Consider the following 15,831-nt stretch of genomic DNA (forward strand, 5'->3'; position numbering starts at 1 on the left):
GGGAAAGAGAAAATGTGTGGGTGAGTAGCCTGTTCAATGGAAGTATGATCTCTGTCTCCCATCCTCTATTTTTAAATAAGTCAACTTCCAGCAGATGGCCAAGAATCCATGCTTAGTAGGGAACAGAACCTAAATCAGTCTAGTTCCAGGCCCAGGTACTTTGCTCTCCACTCTAGCCTCAAGAAAAAGAAGCATGGCTGCATCACTTGCCTGTCTTCTTTTAGCAAAATAGCACCCTTTATCTCATCTGAGTGGCTGCAACCCAACATATAGTGTCTACTTGTATTTCTGATGATGATACTCTTTGGCACAGATCTAGAAAAGCATCATCTAGGTTGAGGCATTATTTGTGACCCAATGGAAAACCATCATTAAAGGACATATTAGTCAGTTTCTTTTCCTCCAGTGAAACTCTGGTGAAACTTCTCCTCCAGACACTTAGGCAGTAAAATAGAAAAGGACAAAGCTCTTCTTGGGCAGAGTCACCTTTGTTCCCTTTCCTGAGATAAGCCACTTCCTGGCTTATACTCTGAAGTACAGGGCCCTGTGATCACAGCTCCAGTACAACTGATAAATATGTATACTCTGACTCCTAGGCATTCTTGGGCCACACCTCATCTATGTGTGATTAGTGTGGGACAGAACCATCAACTCATCTCTGATGCCTGTGAGCCTACCCGCTTCTGCTCACTTTGTGTATTGTCAGGTGCTCAAACACTGGGCAGAGTGACACAGATTCTTGAGGGTATGCAGTTGATATATAAGTGAATGTTTTGTTTCTCCCACATTCTTACACACACACACACACACACACACATACACACACATACAATATGTGCATACAATATTTTTCACTTCAATACCTACAGTGTTACAGCTTAAAATATATTTTCTCAGTAGAAAATAATTTTCAGATAATCATCTATATGTATTAGTTTTTAAAGAGTAGCCAAGTTCTATTAAAGGTAAGAAAATAAACAGGCTTTGTGGAGAGAGCTTGGGCCACCTAAAAGTAGGAAAAGAATGACTACAGCATGCAAGATGGAACACAGTGGCCTGTGCTGCATGTTAAGCAAACGTTTGTACTACCAGCCAAGCCTTCAGACTTCAAGGGGTTGTATTTTGCTAAGATATTGTTTTATAAAATCTAAAAATCCTAAAAATCTTCAAAGCATGTGAGAAACTGGTACAAACACTAGGGGTGGGGACAACAGATTATTCAGCCTGAGGTATTGCCTCTGGTCCAGGCTAGGCCTTTACTCATCTTCCTGTCTCCCTGGCTCTGGTTATCCAGTGTTCAAATGTGCTCTGAGCTTTCAGTGTCACTGCACTAAGTCACTTCTCCTCCCCTCCTCTTCTCTCTTCCCTTTCAATAAGTTTGCAAGCAGATTACAAACTTCCATCTCAACATCTTTACCTTCCACAATGGGATCTCACTGGCATCATAGCAGGTGGCAAATTGGTCTGATTTATCATTATTTGCATTTTTAATTTGTGGTATTTTAGGCTCAGAGAGTTTTTATGCATCTTAAAGTGACAGCATAAACATCAATACATAATTCATCATCTACTTTTCATAATACATGTGGTTAACATCAATTGATAGGCATAGAAGTTATTAGCACTTTAAATAGGACGAGTTACAGTTTTAGCTTTCTTGCCCCCACTCTTCCCCTCTGAGGTTTATAAGAATAAGTTGCTGTGACTGAAGCGCAATACACAGCCTTTATGCTGATGTTGTGTCAACAGGAAGAGCTTTCTCAGTAGCAGTTTTGCTACTCTTGAGAAGGACCAGATGCTAAATAATTGAGATACACGCTTGTGGGCTTCTATAGTTACTGACTTGGGAACACTGGATGCTTTTAAACTGAAGCAGAATGTAAGAGAACAAGAGCAACTCCTGAGCTTCATTCTGCTTTCTTTTTTCCCAGAGCCTTAAGCCTCACTCTGTAATATTCCCTTATCGTCCTTTCTTTCCCCGTGTCCCGCCCTGTTTGACCAGGCATTGCTCCCACTGTTACTCTTAAGTTGAAAGAAATATTAACTTTTAATCATTTTGAAACACTGATAATCAACATGCATAGACAAACTGCCCAAGCATTTGACTAGGATTATACTAACAAAATAAAAACAATTTTATCAGAAGGATGACAAGAAAGCCAAGCAGACTGATTTAGGAGAGGTACAGAGGCATCATTATGTTCTTGTGGGGCAGGAACTATAACCCAACTGCAACAGACAAATTAGCTTTTTTTACTGCTCCAGATTCTTCTACAAAGACAGTACTTTTCACCAGGACAAAGTACCTCTGAATAGTCCAGCTTGCACTAGTTTTCCTTTCTAAGCTCCTACTACCATAGGTAAACCCATTAACCAAAATGTCAGCTATTGGCTGTGTTCCCAAACCTAATATTAGGTAAGACCAAGAAGATACACCTTGCCTTACATATAGTGGAGTAGTGGAGTATGTGATTGGTTCTGTTATTTAATGTGTGGGCTTTATCACCAGAGCCAGCTTGTATTGTCTTTAGATCCTTCCTTTTTACCATCCCCTCAGATGCCTCCATTAAATACAATGCATGGAAAGTCTAAACTACAGATAAAGGTAATCACTTGTTTTTTCAGCTGAAGTGATTGTCCTTTAGGATTTCTTCATTAGCTTCCCTAGATAGTGCTTATTACTTTGTTGGGTACTATTCAAGGTTGCTGGGAACTTCTCAGTGATTACAGGGAATTTTAATAACTTTCTAGCCCCAAGAGGATTAAGAGACATAAGAAAATCTTTAAAAACTATGTAGTTCCCTCACCAAAAATAATGGCATCTGACTTTAGCCAGCTTACTGGGGACCTTGACATTGGCTCTTCTTCTTGTTAATGGCAGGAAACTCTGTTGTGGCAATAGATCAAAACAGCTTAAAAAAAAAAAGTGCCTGGGAACTGACTCAGATTTACTCTAAGTGATATTTCCTAGTTAAGGAAGAGTCACTTCAGGAGGAGTATTTTAGAGGGGCTGGATGATGACATATGACATATTTTCAGGGAGACCCCAGAAGCTTTTTGTATAATTGATGGCATTGAGTTATCTCCATACTATGTGGTTACAAGCAGCAACATGTGGTCCTTTGAAAGCAGAACAGACTCATTTGGAGTGCATTTTCAAGCACATCCACTTGCTCTTTCTTCTTTTATTACAATTTGACTTTTACTGCTAAGCTGTTCTTTGACAAGATTTATAATGTCAGGAATGCACATGCAAGAATAGTTGAATAAGTAATAAAGTTCTAAAGGAACGGTTATGTTAATTTATAATGCACCATTTGTGGTTTATCTGAAAGACATTATTTCAAACAAAGGTAACTAGATGGATGTTAATAGCCAGAAAATGTATTTATTCTAGCTTTTATTCAGAGTAAATCACTGCAATGCAGAAAAGATTTGTCATTACGTTAGCAGTGTTCTTAATTGTCCACAATTTTTGTAATTTATGTTTTAAATCAAAATATCGTACTAGATGCTTTCAACAAACTTCCAGTTTTAGATATTATGTATACTAAAATATGCCAGACTTTGGGTTTTAGTAAAGGAAACAAATGGCTCAGATGTATTTCCAAATGTTAGTCTAGTATTGTTTCAGTTAGTGTGGCAGGCTTCCAGATGTGAGATAAATTGAGAATTGTGTAATTATCCACATAATTCAATCCAAAAAATCCTTTGCTTGGCCTTTTTTTTTCGTGGCCAGATCGCTATGCTATTCTTCTCGGAAAGCCTGTACAGAACTGGTCTGGAGGTGGGGGAATAAGCAACGTTCCGCTAACCTTTTTTGGGCTGTCAGTGCCTCTATGTGAGTAGATGAGGCTTATTGCACAAAAACAAGAAAAGAAGAAGCAATAGCTACAATTCTTAGGAGCTTTTTCAGGGCTCTGTATCTACATTCATTAAGTTTTCTTGATGAGGCCACGACAGTGCAGGCATTATGAAAGTGGCTTCAAGTCAGTGGGTAGGTCCAAGTTGGAGGAACAGATAGAAAAAATGAGCTTACTTACAGAATCCTTTATTAACCATTTGCAATACCTGCAAACTTCAGTTGGTCTACCCTGTCTATCCTAGGCTTTTAGGGCAAATTTCTTCTTACAGGATGGCTTCCATGGCCTCATGTATGTGTCACTAAATTTCTCCTCTCTTTCATCCTACTGCCCAGTCTCTGTTCAAATCTTATCTACCAAGTACATTTGCCAAATTTTACTTTTCATCACTTTAGTTTCTTAATTACAAACTTACAGCAGCTCTCAGGTACCTACAGGGCAGTATTCAAAGTGCAGGATCCTCTGAAATCTGTGCTCAACTCATCTGTTCAACACTCTTGTGTGTCCCTACAGGAAGGCTGTGTTCTAGTTCTATGGAACCTCTCCTCTTTGGGCTTTTCTGGGATATACATATATATATGTATATATATACATATATATATATATATATATGTATATATATATACATATATATATATATATATATGTATATATATGTATATATATATATATATGGTTTTTGTTTTTGTTTTTTGAGACAGGGTGTCACTATGCAGTCCAGGCTGCCCCACACTCATGGAAATCTTGCCTTAATCTCCCAACTGTTAGCATTACTGGTCAGCTTCTGGGCCTTGTCTTTACTTGGCTCATCCATATGCATTAAAATACCTTGCTTTTTCTAGTGATCCAATGCCTTCTCCTGAGTAAGGTCTAACCCCATTCCATCTCCTTCTAAACCTCAACAGTGGTATAGCCAAGTGGAACACCTTTGGGATGGAACCTATCCTTGGTCACCTAGTTGTATCTCATGCAGTCACAGCTAATGTACCCAGATGCATTTTGCATAATGAACATTTTTGCCGAAGGTAACATCTTTCCCCAGCTCAGATGGCAACTCTGTGTCTGACACCTCTTTGGATATTTTATGGCATCTAGCAGATAGTAGTCTCTGATCAAATGGCAGAATGTGAACTGATGAGCCCAACTGTAGTTCCTACTCTCCTAGCCACACTTCCCCAGTGAGGGAGCCCTTATCATTCAGAGAAAGATCAGTAAAAGTCTGAGAAGCTCAAAGCGTGATCAAGGCTACTGGCATTTACTTCTTGGAATTGGCTGAGTGAGCTGTGGGATCTGAGCGCCTGGACTAGAGCAGCAGTTTTGCTACCTACTGACTGTCCGTTCCCTTTCTATCTCTGTGTGCTCATAAACAATGGGAATAATAGTAAGTACCATGCCATGTGGTGTTGAGGAGGATAAATAAGATCGCCTGAATAAAGCAATCAGTGTTTGGCATACAATACATTTAATAAGTGTTTGTTCTTGCTATGAAACATCACATCAAAAGGATTTCTTAACATTAGGTCCCAGTCCTTGCTGTGAGGGGCAGTGTCAGTTGATAGGAAGCACAGGACTGCTCTGGAATAATGAGCTTTGGAAATGGGTCTCCAACCTCTAGGGCACCTGACAGGCAGAAGTGTTCTGGTGGCTAAGTTTGAGGACTTTGTCTTGGGGCTTTTTACTGGAGTGACAAACTCAACTCTACAAAGACGGTCTTATTTTCCTTTTCATGTGCCTCCTCCATAGGCCATTGATAGGACAATAGCAATAGTTTGCTGGGCTTAAGAAAAGGTGCCCCAAAGTTTTTAAAAAAAGTTATTTGATACAGACTGACTCTAAGATCAGCACTGCCCAGGATGGGATGGAGATGTGGACTGTGGAGATTAAATGATCAGGGAGTGTAAGCCCTAGAGGCAGTCTAAGCCTCAAACTAGGAAATATCCTCAGGCACTTAGATATCCCACACATTTGGGCTCTCCCTAGGGTACAGTTGAGGTCTACAAATCATCCTGCCTGCATGCTGCTCGTCTTTTACCATATGGATTTGTGTGAACATCAACTCCTTGCCACATTTATGTAGTCAAACATATCCCAGGTGGTGGGCTGCTTTTCTCTTAGGCTTACATCTGACACAGGTGAAAAGGCTCAACTTTCTCAGCTGAGCTAGAATAGCAAAGCCTACAAGTTCTCACCCTTTCTAAAATTGAAAGACAGCCCATTTTGCTGCTGGACTCACGGGGAGGAGCGCGCCGGGCTATCTGCCTGCAGAGTGGTGAGTGGGAGAGTTACCTTGAACTCAGTCTCAATGTTGGCTAGTCTGGCTAGCTCGTTGCTTAGCTCCAGTGCTGTGAGGACAGGGTCTTCGCTGGACAGGGACAGGTAGGCTGCACTTGCCAGTCCTTTGTAGGCATTCATGCGGGAGCGCGAGTGGCTGAAGGAGTCCTTGCGCTGCTTCTCCGTGCACTCCGTGCACTTGCAGAAATAGTCGTGGGGCCGCTCTATGCGGGCGCCCTTGAGCAGCAGGATGTGCACGATCTCGTACTCTTGACAGTGGGCCGCCAGAATGATGGGCGTGATGTCGTGGGAGAAGCGTGTACCATCCTCGTCGTAGGCGTAGAAGTCGTCGTCCCGCAGCTCCTGTTCCAGCGGGCTGAGAGTCAGGCGCTGGCCCTGTGCAAAGGCCGGGTGGTTGAGGATGGCTTCCACGATGCGCACATAGCCTTTGCTGATGGCCAGCAGCAGTGCGTCCCCCACCCGCGCCAGGTTCTCTTTCTTGAGCAGCAGCTCGGTGACCTCCAGGTGTTCGTTGCCCACAGCCAGCTGCAGTGCGTTCTGCCCCATGTAGTCCACGCAGTTGAAGTTGAGAGTTTTGGATTCTTCCAGCATTTTCCTGACCACTGGGATGTTGCCATATTCGGCTGAGTCCAGGAAGCGCTCTTCCTCCTGCGTTAGGCTGGTGCCCTTCTCGTTGAACATGTAAGCGGGGCCTCGGATGGCCTGGCGGCGGCCCTTCTCCCTCAGAGTCGTGTGCCGGCGCTGCATGTTTTTGAAGGTGCTGCTCCCCAACCTGTGGAACAACAAGGCAACAATGCTCACTTTCCCAGAGGCTTGTGGGCTCCCTTAGTGTCAAAACTAACCACAATTGCTGAGATTCAAAAATAGTGCCGTAATTGGAACCTTATGACAAACTGTGAAGTCTTATTAGAAGTCATTGCATTTATCACTGAGATTAATCCAAATTGGATTGCCCGAACTGTTTTTTCCAGTGGAGGAATACCGAGTCGCCCTGAGCTGGAGGAAGGGTGGGAACCAGAGCTGAAAAATGGGTTGAGGTGGTTGTGATATGCAGTGGAGTATGAGGTGTGGGGAAAGGGTGTGGCTGAAGCGCGAAAGGGCTGTAGGTTTTATGTAAAGTTAAGCAAGCCATTCCACCCTTTCTGTGTTTGTTTTCTTACCTTCACAACTTTTTGTTTGTTGCAGTGTCCACGGGGAAGATTAATAAAGTAACAGGTATTAATGTTGTTTTTATTCTGTTCTTTCTGTCTTTTGTTAGGCATCTTTTCCAAGGACAGTCCAACAAAATTGGCCATCACAGTTACTGCTGCGTTTGGTTCGGATGCCTCACTCCTAATGATTTCTTGCACTGCAGTAAAACTTCAGTAAACCGCAAGTATGGCCACACCGGCTGGCAATACATCTTGGGCTCTTCTCTATGGGGAAGGTTTTCTGGTCTCTGCTCAAGTCAAACACTCACTCAAAGGCAAGATATGGCAACAGGAAGGGATGCAGTCATTGCTACTTTCTGATGCCTATGGAATCAGCCCTCCAGAGGAAATTCTTACACTTGAACTTGGATTTTTTATATGGGATAAAGAAATAGGTCAGTTTACATGCAGGGTTCACTAAAAATTCTTTGCTCTTTCCCAACCGGCATAGTGTGGAGGTTAATACTAATATTACTAACAGTAGCAGTTAACATTTATTAAGCTCCTATTATGTCCCAGGTGCTATAGTAACAGTGCCACATATATTAATGAGTAAAATTCTTATATCAAAGTGAGGAAGACATCATTGTTATCTTCATCTCAAATGAAGATAGTGAGTGAAGGGGGCCCAAAAGACAACCTTTGCAGTCAAAAAGTTTATAGAGCAGAAATTCTGATTCTGGTATTTGCTAGTCCTACAACTTTGGAAAAGTTAGAATAAACAACACCTCTCATGTAATTTGAATTCAAGACAGGCTATTCCATCTCCTGCTACCCCTCAGATCTTGAGAAGTTCCTGGTCTCAGGACTGTGAAATCTCTACCCTAAGTCTCTAGACACTTTGCTTTCTTGATTCTTCAGATTCTTCAGTTGATCATACCTGAGTTTTCTATTCAAATATTACAATGGCATGAATTTTAACAACTGAATATCTTTTCTAAAGATCCATTGCTTAGAGATTTGTTTTTAACTATTTTTTCATGGTCCCAGAGAATCAACTCTTGTTACGGATTATGCCACCATGCATAAAGAATATTCACCATTTCACTTAAGCTATTTTAAAAAATAAAAACAATGGATTTCAGCACATGTGTATACCTTAATCTTTAAATTAGGGTGAACCTTTAGGTGAACCATCTCCTCTTCACATTTCTTTATGGTGAGAACATTTAAAATCTCTTCTTCTAGCTTTTGAGATGTCCCACGCATTATTGTGATCTGTGGTCACCCCAGCACACCAGAGCTTCTTACTGCTATCTGACTGTTACTCAGTGTCCACCCATCAGTGTTCCTCTATCTTTCTTGACCCCCACACTCATCTACTTCTGTAACCATTGTCTTATTTTCAACAACTATGAGATCAATTTAAAAATGACTTCTTTTACTCTTATAAATGTAGCAGTTATAGGGTCCAGAAAGAGAAAAGTCAGTGCCTCCCAAGAATTGGCCATGCTAGGAATAGGAAGAGATCACCAAGAAACCAACTAGCCAGCCTTTCTGGTAAGCCACGCCAGCCAAGCAGGGCCTAGGAAGAGAAAAGTCAAATAGTGCCTCCTGTGAGCCTGGTGGGCTGAGAATCAATCCCCCACCCCCGAGAAACTTTCTGGTTCAGAGGACAGGATGAGTTGATAGCAACTAAGGTACAAAAAGCAACAAAATGCTTGCATTATTTAGTTGATGTTGCAGGACTAGAGCCAGCAGTCTGAACATCAGTTGGGAGGATGACAGTATGCAATGTAGCAAACATGAGGGATTTCCTTCTATCTTGTTTGTGAAATCCAAGATTGCTCTCACTGTTTTCTTTTGTTCTGATTGTTTTGCTTTATGTTCTGTTTTGATTGGTTTTATTCTAGTTTGTTTTGGTTTGATTTTACTATACCTGATGGAATGGACAACTATTGTGAAGGTAACAAGATATCCTATGGTAGCTACTGTTGTTTCCCTAGTATGCTGCTTTGAAGTTCTGTACCAATTTTGCTGCTTTGTTTTGATTGGCTTTGTTCTGTTTTGTTTTGTTGGATTTTATTAACTTTAAAATGAAAAATATAGCAGTTATTAAAAACTATGCAGAACAAAGCTTTTAAATAAAATGAGATGTTTCGAGATTTAAAATAGAAAAATCATTGTCAGTGTTGTGAATTTTTGAATTTTGAACTCCTTTCATTTTTTTCTCCCTTAACCTTTAACCTGTTCTGATCTCTTTGGTTTTAGGTCCTTGTGGTCCTGAGCCCTGATATAAAGATTGGAGGTCAGAACTTGATACTTTAATCTGGCCTAGAGCTGAGTTACATTTCTCTTAGGAAATACTGCTGCACTCCATGATGGAGCAGCTTCTGCACAACATAAAAGGAGTAATTTTGGGCAACTCCCTCCAAAAGCAATTGTAAGTGATAAATCCTAATAGAGAGCTCTGCATGCCATTAGGGGAAGAATCCGAACTGTCATTCACTTTTCTAACATGCACTTCCATAAAAGATTGCTGGGGGAAAAAATCGTCAGGATTTAAGTTCATGAGTTTCTTCTGAGCCCATTTTTCAACAATACTGTCGTTCTAGAGAGATACGCAATTATTCATACCAAGGGCAGACCTTAGCCTGGGAATCCTGTAGAAATGTTTATAGGAGACAAGGATTCATGAACAGCATGCAGGGCCTTATTATTATAGATTTTTCCGAAGGAGAAGTTTAACTGAGTTGAAAGCTAAGCATTTACCTCGCAAGTATTTTCAAAGGACCTTGTTTAGGGAGGTGTAGTGAACTTTGTTTCAAGGTCATCTCGGCATATACAACACACAGATTGAAGTTAAGCACACCGAAGACTAATAATTTTTCTTATGGAATTACTCAGCTCATCCTATGATAAGTTTCTACTTCTGGAGAGTACCTCTCTGGACATTTCTATCACAACTCAAGTTAGGAAAAATCAGTTTCTATTCAAGAGCATGGGAGCCATATGTCAGATATGAAGCAGCAGCTGTCCTCAAAGAGCACAGCATACAGTGATTCCAAGTCAGTGTTCTATCAGAGATCTATCTAAGAGGGAGAATCACTCAGACTACAAGGTCAAGGGTATCCAACTATTACACAGCAAGAAGCCTTGGGGAGACAAATTCAAAGGAAATGTAATAACTACTGGACCAAGTCAGAGCAGAGAAGCATTTCACAAGGAACATGTAAGTACCCAATCTAAATTCAGAGTCCATATGAATATCACAGACATCACAAATGTCACAGCCTCCAAATTTAAAGGATGTTCAAGTGTCTCTTGTTAATTCCTTTCATTAACAAAACAAAGCAAACAAAACATACAAAGCAGGTGCTAGCATTCTCATCTTCTAGATGAAAAAAACAAGGTAATTGAAGTGAAAATACTAAACTTTAGAACAATTTCTGTAAAAGCATAGAGCATCATATAAACCTTGATTTTCCTATACTGATTATTTTTTCCTATACAAAATTATTAAGTATGTGTGTGTGTATGTGTAGTTAGTCCTTGTCAAAAGTTAAATGTCTTCCCTAGTTGTCATGCATCTTTTTTTCTGAATATCCTTGAAAGCAGACACCCTGATGTAGTAAGAATTAAACAAGTTTCTCTTTCATATCCTTTAAAATCTGTTTTGTGATACATTTGAATGCTAAAACAATGGTTAAATGCATATCAACATATAATGGGACATGCTCCTTATTGAGAATACTTCTAACATGGGTTTGCAACAGACCCTGTATCATATAAATTGAATTAGATTTAAAAGAGGACATTTAACTTCACTGTAGGCTTCTTGATAGCTTTGGCTCTTCCTACCCTGATATGTTCTAATGATGTTTTTAAGCATTTATACTCTTATGAATTTATTCAGCTATGATATCTTTACCATTTAATTTTAATATTACAGATATTCATGTTTTAGACATGTGTCACATGGGTTGGAAAGAATCTACAGAAATGATGTCATAGAGTTATTTTGATCATTAATAGCTGATGGTCAAAGATCACACTGTGTTGCTCTGCTTGGCTTTCATGATCTTTCCCAATTTTAGGGTCAATTATAAGCAAAATGATTTTTCCTAAATTTAACAAGCATTTGATTACTTGTACTTTAGTATTTTTCTTGAAAATGAAAGGCAAATGACTTTTTATTTGCATACATTATTGAGATAATGAGAGATCACATTCATCAAATACCTCAATTAAGATACTGTGTTTTTAATTTTCCAGAAATGCATACATTGACATTTGGTGTTACTGAGAAGATGGGTTCCATTGGGAAAAAAAAAAAAACACATTTGAAAAGAAGACTGATCATTAAGTTCCCTATTCATCCCTCAGTTACTATTTTTATTAAACTGCTCTTACAGATGCATCAGCCAGTCTCCAGGAAGCCAGATGTGAGTAATCTAAGAAATGTATCAATCTTGTACCTTAAGTCCAGCTTTCAGTGAGCATGAGCAAAATGCTTTTTAGAAATGAGAATTATGGTTAATTACTGATGAAGAAAAGACCAGTTAAAATTGTCTTTTTAGAGATACTTTAGTCTTTTTTTTCCCCTAAAGTTGCTACAAGCATCAAAAATCTTTGAGGAGCCTAAAATCAATTCTGTCTGTAACATTCTCAAACAAAACAAAAGAAAATTCAGGAATCAGGTCAGATATTCAGCAAAACCCAGCTGTGTTTTCTCTTCTCCTCTCCTGAGTGTACAGGTCCTGAGTTACAGTCCAGAGCAACAGTGATGAAATAGTCTAATGATTTGCAGTCTTCTCCTAAACTTCAATTCTCTCCCCAATTTAAAGGATATAATAAAATTCATCTCTCATGTTCCTCATGATCATAGTGAAGATGAAATATCATATATCCTGAGTATTGTACTGCTTTATACAATTGTCCATGACAATAATGACCAAAGTCTTACATATTAGTACACTTAAGTACACATTTATTTAAATTGATTCAGATTTTATTCTAAAGTAATATACTCAGCTAATTTCTCAAATGACTATGTAATAGTGATAGTTAAATAATACACATTTACCATGTGACAGACATTGTACTGAGTGCTCTGTATGAATTATTATTTAAATAAATTATCATGTAAGTTTAGCTATTCTCCTAAATGACTACTCAATCATAAAGATTAACATTTATTGCACATGTCAACTTTCATGCCGAGTACTTTACGTGAATTATCAAATTTTCACAAGCTTCTAGATTATTTAGGTGCTGTGTTCTCATTTAACAGATGATGAAATGAGGTTTAAATAACCATATGTCTCAAGCTGTAAAACCCATTATCAGAAGTCTAGTCTGCTTGATTTTAAAGCTCTTGCTTTTGACCAGTTTGTCACTGCTACCTGTCTTCCTTGTGCATTTTGCCTAAGGATTTTTAATTGTGAAGTTTTTCATTGGAGTGCAGGATCCTTGAGGGCAAGAGGAGTGTTTGTATGGCACGTGCACCCAGTGTCCCCTGATGGTTGGCGCATGGTATATGGTCAAACAACTTAGTCAAGTTTTAAATACTTGATTTGGGTTGATCACTTAAGAAGACCAAGAAAAAATAAAGCAAAATAAAATAACAACAAAACCAATGAAAGATGTTAGTATTTATGAGCATTTTTTAAAAACAAATGCTGAAGTCCTATAATCTTCTAAGTACTATTTCTTATTCATGACAGATAGATTTTCAAATAGGGTATGAATTCCAAAGTAATGTAGATTTTCCACTGTAAAGGATGGTCCATATATTGCTAGATGAGACACTTAAGTTAGTGAGAGGGTATGTTTCCTGCCTTGAGTGATTGGGGCAGAAAATTGAGACTTTCCATGTCTTTATATTACTGAAAAACTTTTCGTCTGCCTAAAGGCACCTAACTTGTTTTAAGTGTCATCTTCCTTATTCTGCTGAAGTTGCAATGAGTTAGTACATATATTTTTTTGTGCCTCGTAAATACTCTAGTGTTATTAAATATTATTAACTCTGAATATCTCCTAAGTATATTAATTGTGGATCTAAATATTTAACTTCCTGCCTAAGCTAGTGATAGTAATATGCTTATTACAACTTATATATTTTGAATAAAGTGATATCCACCCAATTACTTTATTACATACATGAGTTCATATATCTTACCAGTAATACTACAGGGAACAATCACAGTATCTCTCTGCTACTCATTTCAGTGTATTAAGATAGACTTTCCAAATAATTCTTCTAATGCAGGATAGTTTTTCCATTGCATATTGTATTGACAAATATTATCTAAAGTCCCTGAATGATAATAAGTGATTCTATCTGTAACACATTTTTTCAAAAAATATCATTTAGAAAAGAGGTTATTCTCAATATTTTCAAACTAAATTATATATTAATTATTTAAATTTAACTAGTGCTCGGTATGTGCTTCTATCTTTTCTAGTTATTTGCAAAATGTTTATTTACCTATTTGGACACAGGAAGTTACGAAACTACGTGTCTGTGTTTCATTGTGTACATCTCTAGGTGAAACTAAGACAAGTTTAAGTTTAGATAGTTATATTTTAAAAAAAAATTGTTGTGGAATAAAATAGATATTTAAAATGTTCTTATAGTTTCATTGACCTCTGTGATAAAAGCCTGAAATGAACATCTACCACCCGGAAAAACTAGAGGCCTTAAATTTTGAAATGAAAATACCAAGAGAGGTAACATGCTGAATATTTATCTAGGGGAAATGTTGATTGCTTTTACCAAGCAACAGTTCCTTGTAGCTTGCATCCAAGACACCACATGCATTCTGCAATTAGCCTCAATGAGGCTCCACACAGTTCTGATTTTTTTCTGGGTTAATTACCGCCTAAAGGAGTTAGTCTCCATATTTCTAAGCATAAGAGCAATTGGTTTTGAAAATAAATGTTTATGAAATTACAGTTGTGACACAGAACGTTGGTGAGTTGTTAGACACTTGAATCAACGTCATTGTTAAAATTATTTAGAGAGTGGGTTTGCATCATATCCATAATGAATATTCTAGATTTTATGTGAGTTCATTCATAAATCTGATGTGTGGCTAGTGTTTCAGAAATAAAAACCCACCAGCAGGTGGCATTCTGAGGCAAAAATTCACCGAGTGCCACCAGACAGGGTCAATCATTATTGCCTTTTTCAAATGTATCCTGAATTCATTGTCTTTTAATTATGATTGATAGAAATATCATCTTGGTTGTATAACTCAGTCATACATAAATAAATTTACAACTTCGAACTTTAAGAGGAGACTCTGGTGTTCATAGTTTCAAAGCTCATGTCAAAGGTGTACCAGGGTCACATCTCTTATTTAAGGGCATATTTGTTATTTTGAAATGGATGTCTAAAGGACTGTATGGCTCAGACCACATTTTCAATTAGAGTAAAAGAAAAGAAAAAAAAAAAAGGCTTTGCTCACCACCTGTAGTTCTGTAATGGTGATTATTTAGTAGAATATAGTCTTCCTTCTCCAAATTCCTTTTTTATATAAGAATAAATACAACATTAAAAACACCACCTCAGAAAAAGCTCTCAATAATGAAAAAAGAGAGAGAACACACATACTCTCTTTTAGTAATAAAACTCCAGCACAAAAGGACTAGATTACTAGGGTGAGTGGTCTATTTCTAAATGGCTTTGTAAACTTAGACTGTCAGTAAAAGGAAAAGAAAATTCCCTTACCAATTAAACACAAGGAAAATGTCATAACCAGCAATGCACAGAGGGAAAGGGCATATAAAAGTTACTTGTTTCAGGGAGAAAACAACCTTTATTGAAAAAATAAAAAGATCAGCCTGAAAGACTCATCGTAGCTACTTACATTGAGGGTAGAACGCGCGGGCTTGTCCCTCCTCTAGATGACCGGAATCCCGTGCTGGGTTGCTGGAATCTGGCTCTCCATGGGTGGTAGCCAAGGAGGTGCCGCTCTCCGTGGTGCTGAAGTATAGAACTGACCGAGAGAGTGGAGTTGCGTTGATGTGAAAGCGCGCTCCGTTTTTCTTTGTGCTGCAGTGGTTAAAAACTCGCCTTTCGTGGCAGACCCGCCTTAATGTCCTTTTCCTAATCTGGGAACATTTTTCCAGAGAACATGAAGGAGAAGCATCCGTGTGTGAGACTGGCAAGCGGCGTGATGATGGGTTGATATAGTCCCCACCCCCCTCTTCCAGACCTAGCTTTGAAAGGGAGAGAGCAACTCTGTCTTCCAAATAACCCCTCAGGGTTGTTACTGGCTCCCTCCTTTCTGGATTAACGCATAACACACACACACACGCACACACACACACACACACACACACACAGTCGCACGCACACACGCACCCCCCACACACCTTCAGTTATGTAAGGCAATGTTTTGGCTCTTGATATTTACCAGTTTAAGCCAATGAAAAATTAAGAATGAGCTGAAGCTGGTTTCCTACCTGTTGGGTCTGAGTGTATTTACAGAGGGAGGGAGTGGAGAAGAAATCTAAGAGAAAAGGAGTTTTAAGAGTGA

General features: G+C 38.8%; 1 protein-coding gene across 1 annotated transcript in view; it reads right to left on the bottom strand.

The window, feature by feature from the left end:
• The window catches only part of Trpc7 (transient receptor potential cation channel subfamily C member 7), a 157,324-nt gene extending 141,755 nt beyond the window's left edge, over positions 1 to 15,569 (bottom strand). Inside the window, exons 1-2 of the mRNA XM_003473173.5 lie at positions 15,160 to 15,569; positions 6,150 to 6,927 (exon numbers count right to left, since the gene is read on the bottom strand). Coding sequence (XP_003473221.2) covers positions 6,150 to 6,927; positions 15,160 to 15,161 — 780 coding nt within the window. The 5' untranslated portion in view covers positions 15,162 to 15,569. The remainder of the gene's footprint in view (positions 1 to 6,149; positions 6,928 to 15,159) is intronic.
• Between the last annotated feature and the right edge of the window lie 262 nt (positions 15,570 to 15,831).

This window comes from Cavia porcellus, unplaced genomic scaffold (assembly GCF_034190915.1).
Source record: "Cavia porcellus strain 051 isolate PalLab524CR breed Dunkin Hartley unplaced genomic scaffold, mCavPor4.1 scaffold_19, whole genome shotgun sequence".
NCBI lineage: Eukaryota > Metazoa > Chordata > Mammalia > Rodentia > Caviidae > Cavia > Cavia porcellus.